This window comes from Peromyscus leucopus, chromosome 10 (assembly GCF_004664715.2).
Source record: "Peromyscus leucopus breed LL Stock chromosome 10, UCI_PerLeu_2.1, whole genome shotgun sequence".
In the NCBI taxonomy this organism is placed as follows: Eukaryota; Metazoa; Chordata; class Mammalia; order Rodentia; family Cricetidae; genus Peromyscus; species Peromyscus leucopus.
The window spans coordinates 81,087,165-81,108,445 of NC_051071.1; the positions used below are offsets into that span (position 1 = coordinate 81,087,165).

The window sequence follows — 21,281 nt, forward strand, 5'->3', positions numbered from 1 at the left end:
CTATAAACACCAACATTCCTAAAACAACACTTCACTATTCAATTCCTCAGCTTCCACACCCGTTGGGAACCCAAGGCTTGCTTGCTGACTTTATTCTCTTTTTCCAGGCAGCTGAGAATGAAACAAAATGTTGGTTATGCCACTCGATTGTCCATTAAAATCACTGGGGGGGGGGGATTTGCTAAACCAGGTGCTGAATCCTACGCCATAGTGTGGACGCTGTGAGAGTGGGCGATGGAGTGAGAATCTACATCTCTGTAAATTCCAGGAGACTACCATAGAGTTGATCCAGGAACCCATTTTGAGGACCATTGAGATAGTGTTCCCTAACCCCCCAGCCCAGGCAAAGCTCTGGACTGGGGACATAGGACATTTGGAGGTGGCTTTAAACCCAGGCACCTTTCTTATCAACAAAGTTCTGTGAAACAGTCCCTCTCAGATTGAGCACTTCATGTATTGGTATTTGTAGTTATGTGTAGGTGTGTGTGTGTGTGTGTGTGTGTGTGTGTGTGTGTGTGTGCATGTGGGTATGTGGACACAACTGCAGGTGCCTGTGGAGGCCAGTGGTATTGATCCCCGGGAACTAGATGTTTATGAGCCACCCGATTTGTACCCTGGGAATAGACTTGGATCCTCTGGAAGAGCAAGTGCTCTTAACTGCTGAGCTCTCTTTCCAACTCTTTTTTAAAATGGAAATCATCAAATCTACCTCATTAAGATCACTGAAGAGATTTAACATGTTTGTAAGGTCTTTTGTTCATTATCTAGCATGTGTTAATAAACAATATGAGTCTGGTAATTTATTTTACAGTGTGTTTCTATAAATCATACAAATATTGCTGAGTGGCCTAAATAACCAAGTCTTACCAAGTTTATCCTGCAATATTACTCATTTAAGTGACTAAAACACCTTTCAATATTTCACTAGAATTCTACTTCAGAATTCCCATGTCCTGGGGTCTAGCTTTGGTTCAGTGGTAATGCACTTGGTTGTGATAGATGAGGCCCTAGGTTTGATTCCCACACAGCAAAATAAACAACTAAATAAAAATCAGATTTCCAAGTCTTCTTTCAAGTTCATATATGTGTATGTATGTTGGGGAGGGAGAGGGAGAAGGAGAGGAATCCTTTTATTATCTAAGGCATTCCTCTCCACCTAACTCTCACCAGAAAGAGGGTTGCATGCTGTGTTAGGAATTTTATCCTCATCTAATTTTGTAGAGGTCACAGCTAGAGTGTAACCCGAATCTTTGTAATACATGAACACTCAGAATTCAGCCATAACATTGTCTCCTTGTATTCAGAAGTAGCCATGTTAAGCATCCTCATGGCATAGAATCACACAAATAGAACTTCATAGCACCTGGTTCCTACAAATAAAATTCATTAGATCTAGGGCATGGTCACATGCATTTTAAAATGTCACCTCGGGAGATGCAGAGACTTATTTCAAGAAATGCAAAGGATGATTTAGAACAGAAAAGACTACTTGCAAACTCAGATCTGTGGCTTAACTAGCTGAGTGGATGGAAGCAAATTCTGCAGTCTCCTTAAGTCCTGATGCCGTTTATGCAGAGATGATCATGCTTAGAATCGGGGCTGTGTAGATTGTACTTAACATATGTAAGGTGCCTAGCATCGGGCACCTGTGTGGTCCTTCTAGAACGTCAGCCATCGGAGGTGGGTGGATGAGGGAACACAAGAGCTCAGCGGTGGAAGTGGACAGAAACGGAATTGGAGCCGATTGGCTCTGCCAATTTATAAAGCTTGTTAAGCCCCGAGGGAAGAAAATTCTCTGAAGATTATGCCGAAGTGACTGATGAGATCGCTTCTATTATCTTTTGATCTGGCACATTCTAACTTGTTGGCTTAAAATTTTTTATTTGGGGTTCTTTAAACAGTGTCTGACAGCACTGGAACAAATTGTTCCATCTGATCTATTGAGTCAGCAGGCTCTCATTTCTACGGTGCCAGTACATTAATTTTCCATTCACTTTAATGTGACAAGATAATGTCCTTTCATGAAAATATCAGACACTTTAGAAGAGGGTAAATGGGACCATATTAGTTCATAACAACACAGTCAATACCATTCAGCAAGAGGGTAGAAAGCCCTGTTTAAAAAGAAAATGTGAACTGTTACTACTATTAGACAGATTTTTATTTAAAAGGTCAGAACATACTCTATAAGGACATGTGAACTTTGAATTTTCTCGGTACCCTTTTGGCCGTCATCTGGTTTCTTCAGCAATTTTAGAATATTTTAATCTTTTAGCAGCATGGTTATTCCCAGTTTATGGTCATGTTTTATGCTGCTAATTTATGTGCTTAAACTTAGTAATGTGGCTTAAAAAAAAAAAAAAAAAAAAAAAAAAAGCTTATGCTATTCTCGAAGCTCCATGATGTCCGTGGAGTTCTCAGGAAAAATGCAAGCCATGGTCCATAATTGCACATCCATTAAGCAGAGCATAAGAACCGACATTCTTAATAGCGTTTTCATTTATTAATTCTTTAGAGTAGCGTCCCTCAAGGACAGTGGTCAACATTAATTAAACCTTCCCAGAACCTCCCAACCACAACTGCTTCTGTGTGAGATGTGACGAGGTGCTTACTGAGAATTCTCCCTGGGAAATCCAGTGGACGAAGAAAAATGAAGTGTTCTTATAGTTTGTATACAGGTACCTTAAAGCCTGTACTCTTCAGGGTCACTGGTGTTGAAACAGCTCATTGCCCGAGAGAAGCAATGTTTCGTGTGTGCACTTTGTTACACAAGAGAAAACAGGCCCCTGGGAGGGCTCTTGCTACATGTAGTAGAGGCCATGGTGCCTGTGTGTCTAGGGAAGGGGGAACTCTTGCACTGGACCAGGAACACAGGAAGCCAGGCTGCCGCAGATGCACACTAAGGCTGGAGAGATGGCTCAGCAGTTAAGAGCATCTGCTGCTCTTTCAGAGGACCTGGAGGTGTTCTGCTGTGTACCGCTAACAGTACAAAAAGCATTAGCTCTGGCACTTCAATATGCAAACACAAGCCTCTGGGATCTTCCCCGAAGTGTGAGCATGCTGCCCGTGGCCTGTGTTCAGGCTCTGGGTTTCCTGTTGACAAAGAGCAATTATTTAGTTACACACTGAGCCTCTGGGGGCAGTGGTGTTAGCATCTAGGCATCTGTACTGGCCTGCCCTTAGGGTCCTGGCGGGATATACCTCAGCTGCAGCCACTAAGAGTGCCTCCTGTGCGCATTTGACGTTTCTGTATAAAAGGCAGGCCTTGTACACCTCTCTCTCTCTCTCTCTCTCTCTCTCTCTCTCTCTCTCTCTCTCTCTCTCTCTCCCTCTCTCCCTCTCTCCCTCTCCCTCTCCCTCTCCCTCTCCCTCCCTCTCCCTCTCCCTCTCCCTCTCCCTCTCCCTCTCCCTCTCCCTCTCCCTCTCCCTCTCCCCCTCTCCCCCCCCTCTCCCCCTCTCCCCCTCTCCCCCTCTCCCCCTCTCCCCCTCTTCCCCCACCTCTTCCTTCACTTTCATCCCCAGGGGCCAATCTCTGCCCACTTCTGTAACCTTCTCTCCCCTCCCCTCAATAAACCTCCTACATGGGCCCTGTTGTATGGTATGATTCCTTTCCACTGTTTTTAAAATACAAGTCGAATTTTTAAAAACATAAACACTTCCAGTAATGACCACGTGAGATAAGCATTTAGTCGAGTATGTTTTAATGTAATATAAATAAAGGTGTGGTTCTGAACTAGTGGAACTTTCCCTCTAGGTTGGACCTCGAGGAACCATAAAAGATTATCCAGGCTTTAGTCCAGCAGTGGATGCCGAAGCTATCCGGAAAGCCATCAGAGGAATCGGTGAGTTGAAGTTTTGCAATCCCTTTGTCAGTGTTGAAGCAAGCCAGGAAAGTTCCCATCTGAAAAGCCAAGTTAACCCAATTTGAATCCTGAGTCAGAGAAGTTGTCAGGGGACATTCTAAAGTGTGAAGTGCTGAAAAGTGTATGGGAAGCGAGTTTTAGTAAGTAGAGCGTTTGCAATGTTTACTTAATTAAAATCGAACACCACCACAGCTCCTTGGAACAGCCATCACCGTCATAAACATAAATTGTCACAGATACAGTCCCTGACCATTCTTCCTAGGTTTTATGTTACACCATTACCTAGAGAAAATCACCTTCCTAAATTAGACTTTACGCGTGTGGACTTTCAAGACCACAGCCACACACATACGTACCTGCTGTTTTCTATAGTTTCAACCACTAAAACTGGAGATGTGCCCTATACATTCTTCCGCCATTTGTTTTAATCTCTTAACATAATGTTTCTGAGATTTATTCGTGTTGATACGCTTAGCTCTAGATCATTAATTTTAACTGCATAGTAGTCTATTGTATATTATACCATAAACTGGGAATGTTGATGAAACATTCAAATTGCCTATAATTCTTTTCTATTACAGCGTAAAAGTCCTTGGTGAATGCTCCTGCTTTAACTTCCTTGTGCACATTTGCTAGTATCTCTCTAGGACATGACAGGAGTTGTGATTTCTGGGTGGAAATTACCAGAATACTTATTCTTAAATTAACTGAAAATTTTGCCAAATTGTTCTCCAAAATGGTTATAGAAATCAGTAGTACTCTTGGGGCTGGTGAGGTAGGTTAGAAAGTACAATGATCGTTACCCAAGCTCAATGTCCTGAGTTCGATCCCCAGAAACCACAGTCGAAGGAAACAGCTGATTCCATACAGCAGACTTCTAATCTCCACATGCATGCTATGGTGTGCGTCCATCGTAACTCGGTGATACTAACACTAATAACTAATAATAGCACATAGTACTCCTTCCACAATGCATGAGACTTTCTCTTGATCCCCATTCCATACTCTGAATAACACAGGATGCAGAAGTACCGTTCAGTTTTCCCATTTGACTAGGTCTAAAGCTGTATGACTCCCCCCATCTTTAAATACTGATATAATCCCACATCATTTTTTCTTTTGGTTTCCTCTTTCATATGTGACTTCTTCGCATGTTTTAGTTCCTCTCCGTTGTGCTGTCTTCTTCAGGGCTGCCAGGAGAGGTTCTGTTGCTTTCTTGTCACTGGTTTCTGTATGTAAACTTTTCTAAATAAAAATCTCAAGCCATGAAAATATCCTCCTCCTCCACATGGCCAAAACCAAAACAAAACAAAGTATTAGGTTAATGTTTATTTTACCTGGTTTTATATTTTAGCAAAAAATCAAGCTTAGTAATATTTTTCCTAGGATTCATGACTACTATACCTTTTTGTTTTCTTTTGTTTTTTTAAGACAGTGTTCCTCTGTGTGGTCCTGGCTGTCCTGGATCTTGCTCTGTAGACCACCAGGCTGGCCTCAAATTCACAGAGGTCTGCCTGCCTCTGCCTCCCAAGTGCTGGGATTAAAGGCGTGCACCACCAGTGCCCAGCTTACTGTATCTTTTTAACAATAAAGTCATAAAGATATTCTGCATTTTCCTCCTAGATTTAGAAATTTTCTTCTTAACTTGACCATCAATTGACATGGAATTGGTATTTATGAGGGACATTTAGAGATACCTAACTTCATTAGGTATCTCTATCTCAAGTAGATATTTTCTTGTAGTCAGATTTCCTGTCCCGGCCTGCCGGCAGTTGGAACAAATCTCTCCCACTTGTGTCCTCCAAGTAAACACGTAGAGGCTTATATTAATTATAACTGCATGGCCATGGCTCAAGCTTCTTGCTAACTAGCTCTATATCTTAAATTAGCCCATAACTATTAATCTATATATTGCCATATGTTCTTAGCTTTACCTGCGTCCCTTCAGAGGCTGGCAGCGTCTCTTCTGCTCTGTCTTTTTCCTTCCTCTCTCTCCAGTTGGAATGTCCTGCCTAACCTTATTCTGCCTCACCATTGACCAGACAGCTTTATTTATCAACCAATCAGAGCAACTCATATTCACAGCATATAGAACGACATCCCTCATCATTTTCTCATCACAGTTCCTGAAGACATCACCCCGTCCTCTCTGCCACGTGAAGCCGCTTTGCTAGGGGTTTCCTGCTCTCCTGTCTGTCCCCACCTCAGTACCCTTGTCACGGTTATTCCACCTTTCCAGGACTCCTCACGTTGGGGACTGTTTTTGTTCTCTGTTTGTTTGTTGACTTGTAGGGGACTCTCTTCCCCTGCTGTGTGCCTTTTAGGACAACCTGTGTAATTCTGTGACATATGCTGTTAAGAGTTTCTGTCAGCATTATCTTCTCTTATACAAGACAGTTTGGGTTTGTTTTTTTTTTTTAATGAAAATATTTTTTCACTTATCTTTTAAATTTTTTGGTTAATATTTTAGTATTAGTTCCTTTTAAAATTTTTTATACATTTTATTAAGATGTAATTGCATCACTTCCCCCTTCTCTTTCCTCCTCCCAAGCCCTCCCAAGGTGATCTGATGTCCTCTTCTGGCCTTTGGATACCTGCACATATATGTGCACACACAGGGAGTAGGAAAACATATAAACTATTGAGATGTTAAAAAAAAATTAGGGCAAAGTAACAGAGGACACGCAGCGTAGAGATGAGCACCACAGTGTAAGGAATAGAAGAAGAAAGGAGCAGAGAATCGTTCCTAGAATACATCTTGAGTCAAGGTGCCATGTGCCCCTGGTTGGCCCTGAACTCACTCAGTGTGGAAGAACGACCTTGGACTTCTGCTGATCCTCCTGCATCCACCTCCTGGGTGCTGGGATTTTTTTTTTTTTTTTTTTGGTGGGCGGTAGCTCTATCCATAGTCCTGTCATGGATGGGGGAACAGAGTGAAAACAAGTCAGAGATGTAGTCTGGCAGGTGGACCTGCTGTGATATGGAGAGGCTCAGTTGCAGGTGCTCAGCAACTGGTTGGCCCTGATGCTGTTTCAGGTCCAAGTTAGTTACCAGACTCACCGAGCAAGTAGGCCACAGTCTGATTCTGTTGACCATAGGAAAACACAGGGTCAAAGACAAGCAGGGCAGCAGCCTTCACTGGGAGGCCAACAGGCAACCAAGCACACAGGTTCCTTCTCCCTCCACAGATTCAGGCAGTGCAGTACAGTCACAGGCTGTATAGAGGTGGTGTGTGGGTGTTACCTCAGCACACAAAAAAAACCCTAGCCTTGAACCCGGCTGATCTTCCCATCATTCCAGTCTTGTCTACCCAAGGCCTGCAAGCCACCTCAGGGCTTCCCATCCTGACAGTCCTCTCCATCCAACAAAGGTGATACAGCTTCCCACAGTCATCATCATGCTCAACTACTGAAAATTAGTGACGTGGAGGACATTCTCAGACAAGCCGGCCTCAGTCCTGGCCGGGTCTTACCTTTTACTTACAAACATATGTGTGTGAAATGCACCCTAGAGGTGTGAGTCACAAACAGAAATCTGTGTCAGTCAGACTTCACGTTGCTGTGGTAAAATACCTGTGATGGAGAAGATTTATTTTGGCTCGTGGTTTCCAGAGGGTCTAGTCTGTGGTACTTGCCTCCATTGATTGTGGGCTTGTGGAGAGGCAGAGCATCATGTGGTGCACTGCTGACCTCCTTACCTCAAGGTAGACAAGAAGGGAGGGGATAACCTTTAAAGGAAAGTCCCTGATGACCTACCTCCTCTAGGCGCCCCCCCCCGAGATGTCTATCATTTTCTGAAATGACACCACCAACTAGAGACCAAGTACTCAACACATGTCTGAAGGGGGCACATTTCATATTCAAACCACAACACAATCCATGTTTGCGGGTGAGGGATTTGTTGCATTTCTTAAAAGCTGTGTGACTTGGACAAATGACATACGCTCTCTGAGTATTAATGTCATCTTTAGGGCAGCTTTATCTATCCACAGTATAGGGACCCTGTAACTCTCGGCTACAACAAGGAGTAAAAGGAACCTTATAGATAGTAGGTTTTCAATAAATCTTCCGGTCGTGCCCTCGAGAGGACAGAAGATTTGGTGTCAGCTATGGAGTGAGTGCCGAAATTCAGGAAGAGTCACTCAGGAAGTTCTTCGTGCTCCTCTCACTGTGTGTCCTTTTCATTTTCCATCCCCCAAATCATCCAAATGGTTAACTTCTTTTTCAAAAACAAGACAACAAACAAACAGACAAAACCCCCAAACCAGGCAACCACGCAGATTCTAACCCAGCAAGAAGCTATAAACTGAAAATTAAAATGCCTCACTGTCGGCACTAGTTTCAGACGACAGATCGCTCCTCTGTTGCTCGACACGGATGCGGAGAATCCTTGGTTGATGAAATAACTTTGGTCTCATTTAGGAACTGACGAGAAAGCCCTCATCAGCATTCTGACAGAGCGCTCGAATGCGCAGCGGCAGCTGATTGCCAAGGAGTACCAAGCAACATATGAACAGGTACCGCCATGAACACGACAGGCCCTGAAGGGGCAGTCACCGGTCTCAGCTCTTCCTCCGTGGTCCACTCGCAGATCTTTGCTTTAAAAGATGGAGTGTGGCAGAAGATGCCGTGTGCATCCACTCAAGAACCAGGACTCTCAATCCTGGTTTTGCATTTCACCGTCTCAGTGGCTTTGGGGCTTCTGCTTCTTCACTGTGGAATGAAGAATGTTGCCTCAGAGGAGTGGTTCCCAACCTGTGGGTCGTGACCCCTTCAGGGTCAAAGGACCTTTTCACAGGGGTCACATAGCAGATATCCTATCCGGCACATCACATATTTACATTACAATTCATAACAGTAGCAAGATTACACTTATGAAGTAGCAATGAAAATAATTTTATGGTTGAGGGTCACCACAACATGAGGAACTCTATTAAAGGGTTGCAGCAATGGTTCCAAGTCAGCAGTGAATACCCTCCCCACAGGACACTTGTCTTAAAGGGAGATTTATTTTTTTCTTTTTTGAGACAGGGTCTCGTGTAGCACAGACTAGCCTAGAACTTACAAAGTAGATGGAGATTATCTTGAACTTCTGATCCCGTGTTCACCTCTCAGTGTTGGGATCATAGCCGGGAGTCACTAGGCCCGGGGTAGGTGGTACTGGGGACTTCAATCCAGGTCTTTGTGAAGGCTGGGCAAGCACTCTACCAACTGAGGCCTGTCCCCAGCCTGAGTAGAGACATTTTGATGACCCAAGTTAGACTCGGGGTGGAGGGTGATTCTGACTTCCAGAGGTTAGAGATACTGCCAAGGGTGTATAGTATGAACGGCAGATCTCCCAACCAAGAGTTACGGGAACAGCTACCTGACAAAGAAGGCCTTAGATCATCTTTAGTTTCTGTTTTAATTTTAAAATAGTTACATAAGGATAGGCTCAGTGAAGTCAGCAGATGGAAACCCACTAAGTATCCCAAAATAAATCCGTAAGAACAAGACTGCCACACCATTTGTTCGTCATCTATTTGGTGAGTAGTACTCTTGTCGGAGACGAGAGATTCACCGTAAGAGAGGAAGGACAAACGGAAAGGCCCTGGCCAGGAGTCAGCTGGGGATGTGGGGGAGACAGAACTCTGAACCCCAATATAGCAGGAGTGCGGACTTGGTGAGGCAAAGGGATAGTTTTGTAGTATTGGAGCTTTTGAAAAACTTCCGGGTGCCACTTTTTCAGGCTAGTTCAAATGATCGTCTCACCTTACTAGGAGCTAGAAATACATGGGTGTGTGTCACCGCGCCTGACTACCGAACATCTTTATTTGTGGATTTGAGACGGGATTTTGCCATGTGGCCAGTCTGGTCTTTAGTACCTGTATTCAAATCATCTTCCCACCTCAGCATCCTTCCTACCCAGTGCTAAGACTGCAGATGTATGCCTCTGGGCTTTATTTCTAAGAGTTGTTTCATAGTCGTCTTGATTTTATCCTACAATAGGGAGCCATTGGAAGTATGTAAGCAGGGGAATAATCTATTCCAATTTTTAGTGTTAAAAGATTATTTGGGGACCTGGAGGTTTAGCTTAATGGTAGAGTACTTGCCTGGCACTTCTGAGGCTCTCTGTCCCGTCCCCAGAATTACGAAGACAATGGAAAGATTAATCTGGATGCCGTGGGTCATGAAGTATGGTAAGGACGGAGTACACACAGAGCAGTCAGGCTGTTGGCCATCACAGTTAGCTCAGCCATCACCTGACGGTGCTCCCCATTTCCCCCAGGCATCAAAACTCCTTCCTCAGACACCATTTATCACACACTCAATATACTATACGATAAAATTAAATTTCGTGTTTGAATACTTTTATGTTACCATTAGGGTGAACATATTCGGCATAAGCAGTGTATTGTGGCTACCTATAATGTCCAGCATTAATTAGGTGCCCTTAAACATGTATGGAAATGAATGAACTTCCAAGCATCTGGATGCACCCCCTCACATATAGGTGGGTAGGTGACACGAATGGTCCATTGGCCTTTCAGAGCACTGGAACACGTGCAGGAAGAGTCCATGGAGGCAAAGGGCAACCCCCATTTCTCACTGTGTGATGGGTTGAGAGCAAGTGAGAGGATTTCTTTGCCTTTGGGTTGAGGACAGATGATATCAGAATTTAGCATCTTTAGGCAAAAAACAAAAACAAAAACCCCGTTGCAGTTACAGCAGGGTGATACTTGGCTCCGTCTCATGACCCCACTGTGTCCCTGGTGGGTGGTCGTGGTGTCGGTCTTTATCATCAGAGCTGCCTGAGAGGCTGCCAGCTGCCAGGCCTGAAAAGAAAACTGTTCTATATCACTCCTTTGAATATTGGAAATAGAAACCACGCTCCTGCCCTTATGGGGAGAGACACGGACTTCTTATGTAATGTGTGGAAACAGTGGCAAAGGACGCCGTTGTCCTGCTTGGAATGCCCCAGGATCCATTAAAGGAGACTAACCAGCCATTTTCTTCCCATTTCTCTTTGGAGTCCAGTGGGGTCTCTGAGAAGCAAGGTACTCAGGAACAGAGAGTTTACCAGAGAGAGCCCTCTCCCTTCCTCCCTTACCCTCCTTTGGAAGCACCAAGGACCTAAGAAATGCATTCATTCTGTTTTTCTAGTTATCAGTTATTATTTTAATTGTGCATATTTGTGAGTATGGTGTAATGATTTGGTACATTCGTACAATGTGTAATGAGCAGGGTATTTAGAGGGACGGCATTTTAATGTACAGTCCCAGACTCTGGTGAACTTGTAAAGCTTCCTTTGGGCTTTGCAAAAGTCTGTGTAAGGCAGAACACTGTGAAAACATCATAAAATGAAGATTAATGTCCACTGAGATATTCTCAGCATTCCTGCTCTTCCCTATGGATGGGCACGCTTTTGCTTGGTTCTTAGACTTGTGTTTCTCTTTCCCCTGGGTGGCTGTTGAGAAAGAAAAGAAACACGTTTCATGATTTCCTTCTTGGGGTTTTTATTTTAGGAGTTGAAAGATGACTTGAAGGGTGACCTCTCCGGCCACTTTGAGCACATCATGGTGGCCCTTGTGACTGCACCGGCCCTGTTTGATGCAAAGCAGCTGAAGAAATCCATGAAGGTACAAGCCCTACACAAACCGACGCTCCCCAGATTTCCCTGCCATCATGATTAGGGAACTCTTGAGCACTCATTCGAGACCTAGTGGGCTTGAATGCCATTTTTGACTGTGCTCTTTAAAGGATGGGGCAATTATGGGGAGCTCTATGCAACCTGGAGTCCAAATGCCCCTGAGCTGCAAGGACAGTTACATTTTCTTTCTTTTCTTTAATAAATATTCAGTTTCTTTTTTTCTTTCACTGAACATAAATACCATCACCCATCCATTACTCAGGCCCCATGATTTGTATTATTTTTAGCCCCTTGCTTTCCTTTACCCTTCAGAACCCCAAACCTCTCACCAAGTCCCCGTGCACTCTACTCTAAGTCTACAGCAACAAGCACATCTCAGACAGCGTCAGGACGGAAGCCAACGTCTCCCTCCGTGGCTCCCACTCTGCTGTGGCCACCCGCACCTCTTGGCTATACTTTATCAGTACCCTAAGCAGGTCCCTTCAGCTCCCTTTCTGCCCACTGGAAACTGCTCTCAATGGGATGGGCAGACTTAAATTTATAAAGATAACTTCAAAGTGAGTCAATGTGATTTGCCTCCCTAAATCTCCAGTGAACACTTAAAACCCAGACTTCTCATCACCTTCATGACCCAAGGCTGGCCCTTGTCTATCTGGGATTCTTTTAAAAACCCTGCCAGCCTTCTCCGGAGAAATAGAGCCACTAGGCAGAACATTTCTAATAAGAACTTTACTGTAAGGCAGAGTCTGGGTGATAAGGACCAGGATCTGCAGGGCAGGTGGTCAGGGAAGGCCTGAGCCCTCCGCAGTCTCCAAAGCTGCTGCCCACAGGTACAGCCTCTTCTTCAGGGAAGGCTTGGCTTTCCCTTAAGGCCTTTTAGCAGAATGAATTGGGCCCAGTCAGAATGCAGAGTGTCTGAAGTATGTCCCACTTCAAATCAATTGATAATGGACTTTATTCATAAAATGCCTTCACAGCAGTGCACAGATTAGCATCTGTCTGGATAGCCAGGGACTGGACCTGACCAAGCTTCCACATAAAACTGACTATCCCCTTCCTCTTTTGTCTGCATTCAGTGGCGCTCGCTTCACTGGCCTTTTCTCTGCTTCTTGGGCATTGCAAGCACCCTTGTTTGGGGGTCCCTATCCATCTGGGTTCCTTCTCCTCGGAAATTCCATGTTAGTTTACCAATTCTACTGTTATTGTCTTTTGTTTAACTTCCATTTGTGCATTTGTGTGTACTTTATGCTGAGTTTATCCCCAGGCCAGACATTTGGGGTGGGGGGGAGGTTGTTTTTTTTCCCCCCCCTCTGGGATGCCTTTTTCTTCTGCATAGCCTCCTTTTCTGGCGCAGGAAGAGTTTGTTCATTTCGGTGAGGATCATCTCCATGCAAGCAGCTCAGGCATAAGCTAACCTGACCCTGTGAACTCAGAGAGTCCGGGGAATCTGTGGTGGCATTGTGTTCCCCAAAATATTGTGTACCTTAATAAACTTATCTGGGGTCAGAGAACAGAAAAGCCACTAGTTAGGCAGTGATAGCACACGCCTTTAGTCCTAGCATTCCAGAGGCAGAAATCCATCTGGGATCTCTGTGAGTTCAAGGCCACATTGGAAACAACCAGGCATGGTGACTCACGCCTTTAATCCCAGCAAGCAAGCCTTTAATCCTAGGGAGTGATGGTAGAAAGCAGAAAAGTATATAAGGCGTGAGGACCAGAAACTAGAAGCATTTTGGCTGGTTAAGCATTTAGCTGGTTAAGAAGTTGGCTGGTTAAGCTTGTGGCTGGTTAAGCATTCGGCTGGTTAAGCTTTCAGGCTTTGAAGCAGCACAGTTCAGCTGGGATTCATTCTGGATGAGGACTCAGAGGCTTCCAGTCTGAGGAAACAGGACCAGCTGAGGAATTGGTGAGGTGAGATAGCTGTGGCTTGTTCTGTCTCTCTGACCTTCCAGTATTCACCCCAATAACTGGCCTAGGGTTTGGCTTTATTAATAAGAACTTTGAAGATTCATGCTACACTTTGTCACGTGGATATGTTGAATGACCAGAGAAGCGACACTTAGAATCTGAATCTCAGTATACGCTCTGCACTTTCAAGTATGCGTAGCAAGAATTCAGCTCTCCTTTTGTGCCATCTCACCCCATTTCTTTCTGGGCATGTCTATCTCAATTCCTACACTGTGGCAATAGAATGGTTACCTTAAAAAAAGAAAAGAAAACAAGGTCTCACTGTGTGGCCCAGGTGACCTTTAACTCATAATCCTGCCTCGCCTTCCCAACTGTTGGAATTACAAGCATCCGGCCACACAGCACTGCATGTGACTTGTAGAAAGTAACATCTTTCAGGTACTTGGTAGACAGATGTGCACCTGATGGCCTAGGTAGTTTGACAGGTGGGCTTTAAGACTCGAACCTCCTTTTTAATTCTGTGGGGTTTTCTGCAGAGAGTGAACAGTGAACAATTTTTTAGATGGCCACAGCGCCACTTACAGAAAGAACCTTTTTTTTAAATTAATCTTATTGCTGCCTAAAATGTTCTCTTCTTTTTTAAAGGTACATTTATTTGTGTATATATATATATATATATATATATATATATATATATATATATAACACTAAGATATGAATCTTCATCATGCTAAGAGACCTCACAGGTTGTAATCTCTATTTCTTATCCTACATCAAAGTCTGAAACGATGTAGCTGCTTAGCAGACTTAGAGAGAAGGGGCATCTGAGAAGCACGTGGCCAGCTGGAAGCGGATATGCAGATTTTCTGTGAGAAATGCCCGTGGAGGATGAAGAGGAAACAGCAGGGGGAGAAAGTGAGCCTTAAGGCTGCCCTGAGGGTCTGACCCCTGAAGAAGAGCCCCAGTACATGGCACATCTCTAAGAAAGTGTGCCAAGCAATGATGGCATAGGAGATGAGCCCCATGACGAGCAGAAACAGCCCAGCTCTGGTACCTCACCCATATGTGCTCTGTCGGTTACCAGGGGCAACAACAAGTCTTCTTCATGAACCCTGGGGCAGACCAAAAGGTGTGGCAGTTGGAGGCTGTGAGCAAATAGCAGGAGTTACAGCAGGCAGTCTAAAGTGAAACGTGAGCAGTGTGGATCCATGGCTTCCACGTGGGGAGAGCTTAACAGGCGTGATTCTAATGGCCAGATTCACCGACATGGACTGGAAAATGATGTCTTTGGTTAAGCAGAAATCTACAGTAAGGACTCTGGAACGAGAATGGTGGCGGTACCATTAAGATCCTTTGGTCTTAGGCTCTCTCATCTTAGCCGCTGGATTCTACTTCTTGGCTAAAGTTGGCAACAGTAGTCAACTAAATAAAACAAAGGCTAAGGAAAGTTTTATAGCCTCTCTATAAGGACTCTCCTAGCACTTGCCTGCAGTTATTCTGCTCAGAATGTATGGATGTATGAATGTATCATAGTTGTATGGATGATTTCAGTGGCAGGCATCCTGGCCAGAACTGAACCTCTGTTTGTAAGTTTCAGTGGCTTTATTTGATCAAGTTCCATTCCAAAGAGCTTACAGTGTGAGTCAGTGACCTTGATACAAACAAGGCTTAGAGGTAACTGGGCTCCAAGCCAGCAAGACCCATGACACACATTTACTGAAGATTTGAAAACCTCTGTGTATGAGAAGGCTGGGACATGCTGACCAACCTGCCCAGAGGCAAGGATGCACACATTCAAAATTGCTACAGAGCCCTTTCTATATGGAGAAAGTAGTGGGCATGGTGGGCAGAGCTTATTAGGCCATCTCTTGCTATCATTAATGACACACGCATTTTCTTTATGCTCTTTCCTCCTAGAGTTATTTGACTTATTTTCACGTTAGAGTAGGGCACTTTCTTGAAACACTTGATGCCAGTTTTCTCCAGATGACTTATTGTTTTAATTCTAAAATGCATGGAGAAATCAGAAAACTACGGTAGAGCAATATGAGATCTTTCGTTGATTTACTCAGAGCTGTTCTTTCATCTGTACAAAATAAGCTATTAAGACTGAAAAGCATGAAATTAAGTTATTTTAAGTGTTCTAAAATTAGATTTCTTTTTCCTTGTTAGGGCACTGGGACGGATGAAGATACCTTGATTGAAATCTTAACCACCAGGACAAGCAGGCAGATGAAGGAGATCACGCAGGCCTATTATACAGGTGACCCGCCTTCTTCTTGCCTTTACTACTGACCACACATGTGTGAGCCAAGTTGCTTCTCCCAGCACCTCACCTATCATAAAGCATCTTGAGGAGGCCAGAGACAGGGAAGGAAAGATGCATTCTAACACGGACTGTGCATTCTTAGGGAAAGATATGATCTGCCACATAACAATAGTATTAGCATCTTGCATTTATAATAGTCCTCCAGAGGACTTTTCCCTCAACAATCATTTAAATTGAGTCAATCATTTTCATCAATATAAGAGTCTCACATCATTGTATAGTTCTACATTAAGTTAAAAACCACTCAGACTTGTGATTTTTGGTGTGGGATATTTGGTAAGCCATTTAGAAGGAGTGCTGAGTATTTAGGCTCAATATAATTGGCCAAAGTCCTAAAAGTCTGTGTTAAAAATTAGAAGATCCTTACAATGTAATTCTGCCTCTACTCAGAGGTGGTATGAAAACCTCAGTCACAGGGCTGGAGAGATGGCTCAGAGGTTAAAAGCACTGGCTGCTCTTCCAGAGGTCCTGAGTTCAATTCCCAGCAACCACACCACAACCATCTGTAATGAGATCTGGTGCCCTCTTCTGGTGTGCAAGCATATATACAGGCAGAACACTATACATAATAAATAAATAAATCTTTAAAAGAAGAAAGAAAGAAAACCTCAGCCACCTCATTTCAGGCTCAGTCACAAGCTCAGACATTCCCAGGCCACATACACCTCTAACGAATGGCCTACAAATCCAGGATTCTCACTGCCCATTTGGGTTCAGTAGTTCACTAAAAGTCCCCAGAACTCAGAAAGTGTGGTACTCCCAGTGACAATTTTGTTCTGAAAGAAGCAAAATCATGGCCAGTCAAATGACAGGACACAGATAGATGTCTGAGAGTCCCGACTCCTAACTCTTCTACTGGCACATTGATGAGGAATCACCGCCTGGCATGCTCACTTGAACATTGGTAGCCATTGTTTTCTCCTGAGTTTGTTACTCAGATGTGATTGGTTGAATCATTGTCCATGTGACTGAGCTCAGCCTATAGCCAGCCCTCAGAGACTGAGATGACTATGTCATGTGACTCACCTTCTAATCGCAGGGCTGGTCTTTCTAATATTACTGCTTTCTATTCTCAGTTATCTTATTAGTAAAGCTCGGAAGAATGACATGAATAAGAGACTCAGTTACCAGAGGGAGTGCGAGGATTTGTCCCAAGAACAAAGGACTAAACAGTAACTCAGTGCTGTATTATACAACAGCCCCATCAAGTTCTCTAAGGACCTTCCTTGATGGTGCCTGCTTTCTAAGCTTATGATTCTAGGAGGTCCACTTTTGCTGTAAGAGAAGCCCACAGAAAGGGGAATCCTGGGCCACAAATGGGTATTAGAAAGGTTATTTTGAAAAATTCTCATTAAATGATAGATACCTAAATTATAGGTGACTAATTTGTTATTGGTACACTAATTAAAGTCCAGTCAGAAAAAAACCACAAACAACACTGGGTATTTTAACAGACAGAGTTTATTAGAGAAAATTGTATCCATACTTTTGGAAAACAGAAAAAAAAAAAACAGAAATGGAAGACAGAGGGTAATACACCAAATACCACCCAAGTTAAGGACTCCATGGCAAAGAAGTTGGGGTTATCTGAAATTGCAAGTTTGGGAGGTGGGCACCATCTGTCTGGTGTTGATACCCCAGGAACTGAGAAGAGAAGCTTTAGGAAGAGTTTAGATTTCTAGGAAGAGGAGCCCATGTGTCTGGAACTGGTGCCTCTCTGGTGCTGCCCGCAGCTTGCTGTAGAGGCCATGGGCTGCCTCTCAGGGTGGAACTAGTGACAAAGGCCAATAGGTAACATGATTTCCTCTCGCTGCCCTCCGGCCTCCCTTCACTGCCAACTATTCGGGAAACTTAGCGGAAAGCATGTGAATTTGAAGTGGATGAGACAACTGGTTAACCATAGGCATAAGTGGGTACATCATTTAGTGTTTATAATACTTGAGTTTTTTGGCTTGATAAGATGACTTCAGTGGATAATGCACATTCTCTCAAGCCTGGAAATGTAGTTTCAATTCCAGAGACCCACATGGTAGAAGAAGAGAACTTATTCCAAAAGTTGTCCTCTGATTGACACACATGGGCTGTGGTGCATGCGTGTGTGTTTATGCACACACACACACACACACACACACACACACACACACACACACAAATAATAAATGCAATAAAAGGTATAAAGTTATTATGGAGTCCTATAAGGTGAAATGAAAAAAGTGAGGTCATCAATTTGACCTTCATAAAAGCAACAAGCTGTCTTATCAACGAAGTGACACAATAGTCTACATAAACAGCTAATAACTATGGTTTTCCCAGGCTTCTAAGTCACTGGTGTGTGAAAGAACGCCGAATTAGGGATCAGGAACTTTTACGTTCCAGTTCAAGCTCCTTCCTACGGCAACACCATCCTCATTCTTAGTGTGGGTTTCTATTGCTGTGAAGAGACATCATGACCACGGCAACTTTTGTAAAGGAAAACATTTAACTGTGGTGGCTTGCTTACAGTTCAGAGGCTTAGTCCATTATCACCACGGCAGGAAGCCAGGCAGCATGCAGGCAGACATGGTGCTAGAGAGGTAGCTGAGAGTTCTTATATCTTGACTCACAGGCAACAGGAAGTGGTCTGTCTCACTGGGCGTGGTTTGAGCATATATAAGACTGCAAAGCCCGCCTCCACAGTGACACACTTCCTCCAACAAGACCAGACCTACTCCAACAAGGCCATACCTTCTAATAGTGTCATTCCCTTTGGGGGCCATTTTCTTTTAAACCACCACACCTGTTATGGCTCAAGGTGCACGAGGCATTTGTCAACTATATTGGAATCATTTTCACCTGCTTCTTTATCATAATTATTGGCACCTATTGGTTGTACAGATTAATGAGTTTCATTGTGACGTTTCCATACATTTGAGTGTTGAACGCTAATCACATCCACCCTTCTTTCTTCTACTGCCCTCGTTTTCATTTTTTGTTGGTGTTTTGTTTTGTTTTGGAGACAGGGTTTCCCTGTGGAGCCCTGGATATCCTAGAACTTGCTCTGTAGACCAGACTGGCTTCAAACTCAATTCACCTGCCTCTGCCTCCTGAGTGTTGGGATTAAAAGCATTCGCCACCACTGCCTAACTTCATTTTCTTTTTTTTTTTTTTTTTTTTTTTTGGTTTTTCGAGACAGGGTTTCTCTGCGTAGTTTTGCGCCTTTCCTGGAGCTCACTTGGTAGCCCAGGCTGGCCTCGAACTCACAGCGATCTGCCTGGCTCTGCCTCCCGAGTGCTGGGATTAAAGGCGTGCGCCGCCGCCGCCGCCGCCGCCGCCGCCGCCGCCACCGCCGCCACCACCACCACCACCACCACCACCACCACCACCCGGCTCAAAGTGTTTTATTTATTTATTTTTATTTTCTGTGCACATTTGTCTCTGTGAGGATGTCGGATCCCCTGGAGCTGTAGAGCTGCCATGTGGGTACCAGAAATTGAACCTGGGTTCTCTAGGAGAGCAGCCAGTGCTCTTAACCTCCGAGCCATCTCTCCAGCCCCTCATTTTCATTTTTTAATAGTGCAACTTCCTGCAAAAAAAAAAAATATGAAGAAGGAAGCCAGGGGAGACTGCATGGCATGAATATTATGTCTTATCTGGATAATTCTAAAATTACAAAATACTCCTCCAAATTCTAAAACACATGAACCTCATTTTTTGATTTGTTTTTAGATTTAAATTCCTTCTTTAAATAGAATATAGGGTAGGATGATGATATTATGACTGAGAGGTAGGCATACAGTATCACCATTTATATCTCTAGTGCCTTTTGCTTGTATGAATTTCTTTGAAAACAATAGATTTCGTTAAAAAGAGTCATTAATTGTGCTGAGGAAAGTTTTGCTATTAGATAATCCTATCACTCTCTGTAGTTGTCTTCTATTGATTTAAAGATGATTTTACATGTAGAGCGTTTATATGGTGTTATAGAAAGTTGGGCAGATGGAATCCATGTTGCCACCTGGTGTCACCTCCACCCAGACATGTATTAGCATCCAGGAACCACTGCTTCACGGGAGCAGAACAAACACTGGAAATTGTGGACAGGGCAGGGAATGTTGCTCATTGGTGGTGCTCTTACCTACATGCACAAGATGCTCGGCTCAATCCCCAACCCGACAACATAATAAGAACAAAAACCAAGGCTGGAGAAATGGCTCAGAGTGTAAGAGAATTTGCAGCTCTGCCAGGGGACTCTGTTCAGTTCCCAGCACCCACATGGTGGATCACAACAATGTAACTTCAGTTCCCGGGGGCCTGACCCCTCTTCTGACTTCTGTGTGCAATGGGCACACACAAAGTGCGCTTACATGCATGCAGGAAAAACACTCATATGCATAAAAGAAAATAAATCTTTAAAAATAAGAATAAAAGGTAAAAGTGGGCACAGTTTACCACTTACCATGCAAAGGGTCTACAACTAGTGTATACTAAAATGCGTGAACACAAAGCTGACATTGGTTAAGCAAAAATAGTATTTGGAGGATGGCTTTCTTTTTGTTTTTAAATAATAGAATCTAGGAGTATTTCTTAAGATGAAAGTTAGATTCAATAAAACTGAACAATAACAGTGACTCACACACAATCAGCGTTTAACTCTAATATATGTAGAGGTGAAAATATTGACAATTGTAGACTGGTATGACAGCTTTTCAAAATGTTCAGGAACTCAAGCCCCATCTTTCATAGTGACAGACAGCTGCCTAAGCTTCAGGCCTCGATCTACAGAATGGCAGAGTCAGAAAGGGATGGCAGTGGCCAAGGCTCATCCTTTGAGTGGATTTCCCAGCAAAAGCATTCATGCCTGCCTACACGTGATCAAGAACTTCGTACCTGGGCTGCGCCTAGCTCGGAGAAACCCTGAGAACATGCCTTCAGGCTGTCTCACGTGAAAGAAGATAGACATGGAAACCTGAAGGTCAACCAGCAGATTCCCACCCTGTGTATTTATTCTTTAAGCCGCTGTCCTATGAAGTGAACCACAATTCAACCAAGAACCACACGTCTTCTTATGGTTGGCCCCTCACAACACACGGCAGAAATCACTGCCAGCGCGATGCCTCCACCCCCCACTCCCACACTAGCGGAGCACCAGGAAGTCAGAGAGAGAGAACACAGGTCACTGCACTCCGCTCTGTAGTAGTGTGTTTCACTTTCCCACGACTAAATCTCATTCTTGTTTGGTTTCAGTGTATAAGAAGAGTCTCGGAGATGACATTAGTTCTGAAACATCTGGTGACTTCCGGAAAGCTCTACTGACTTTGGCAGATGTAAGGTTTTATTTTTTATTATTTGCCTCCCCAGTAAGCTGCAAGCTCAGAAATCGTTTTCAGGGAGTTAACAAAAGCGAAGATAGTGAGATTTCCATTTTCCGGTGAAATGATTCTTTCGAATCACATTTGCATTGCCACCATCAATAAAACACGTAGCCAAGATCACAAAAGCACACATGGTGATCTAACCACAACAAAAAATCGTGGTTGGGTCAGATCAGTCTATAGATTAGAAGTATTTCCGTT

The 21,281-nt window shown here is 43.8% G+C and overlaps 1 protein-coding gene across 3 annotated transcripts in view; it reads left to right on the forward strand.

Moving 5' to 3' along the window:
• Positions 1-21,281, forward strand: part of Anxa3 (annexin A3) — a 59,216-nt gene that overhangs the window by 17,432 nt on the left and 20,503 nt on the right. For all 3 annotated transcript variants that reach the window (XM_028873144.2, XM_037209186.1, XM_037209185.1), the window contains exons 3-7: positions 3,755-3,842; positions 8,285-8,379; positions 11,368-11,481; positions 15,573-15,663; positions 20,953-21,032. In XM_028873144.2, coding sequence (XP_028728977.1) covers positions 3,755-3,842; positions 8,285-8,379; positions 11,368-11,481; positions 15,573-15,663; positions 20,953-21,032 — 468 coding nt within the window. The remainder of the gene's footprint in view (positions 1-3,754; positions 3,843-8,284; positions 8,380-11,367; positions 11,482-15,572; positions 15,664-20,952; positions 21,033-21,281) is intronic.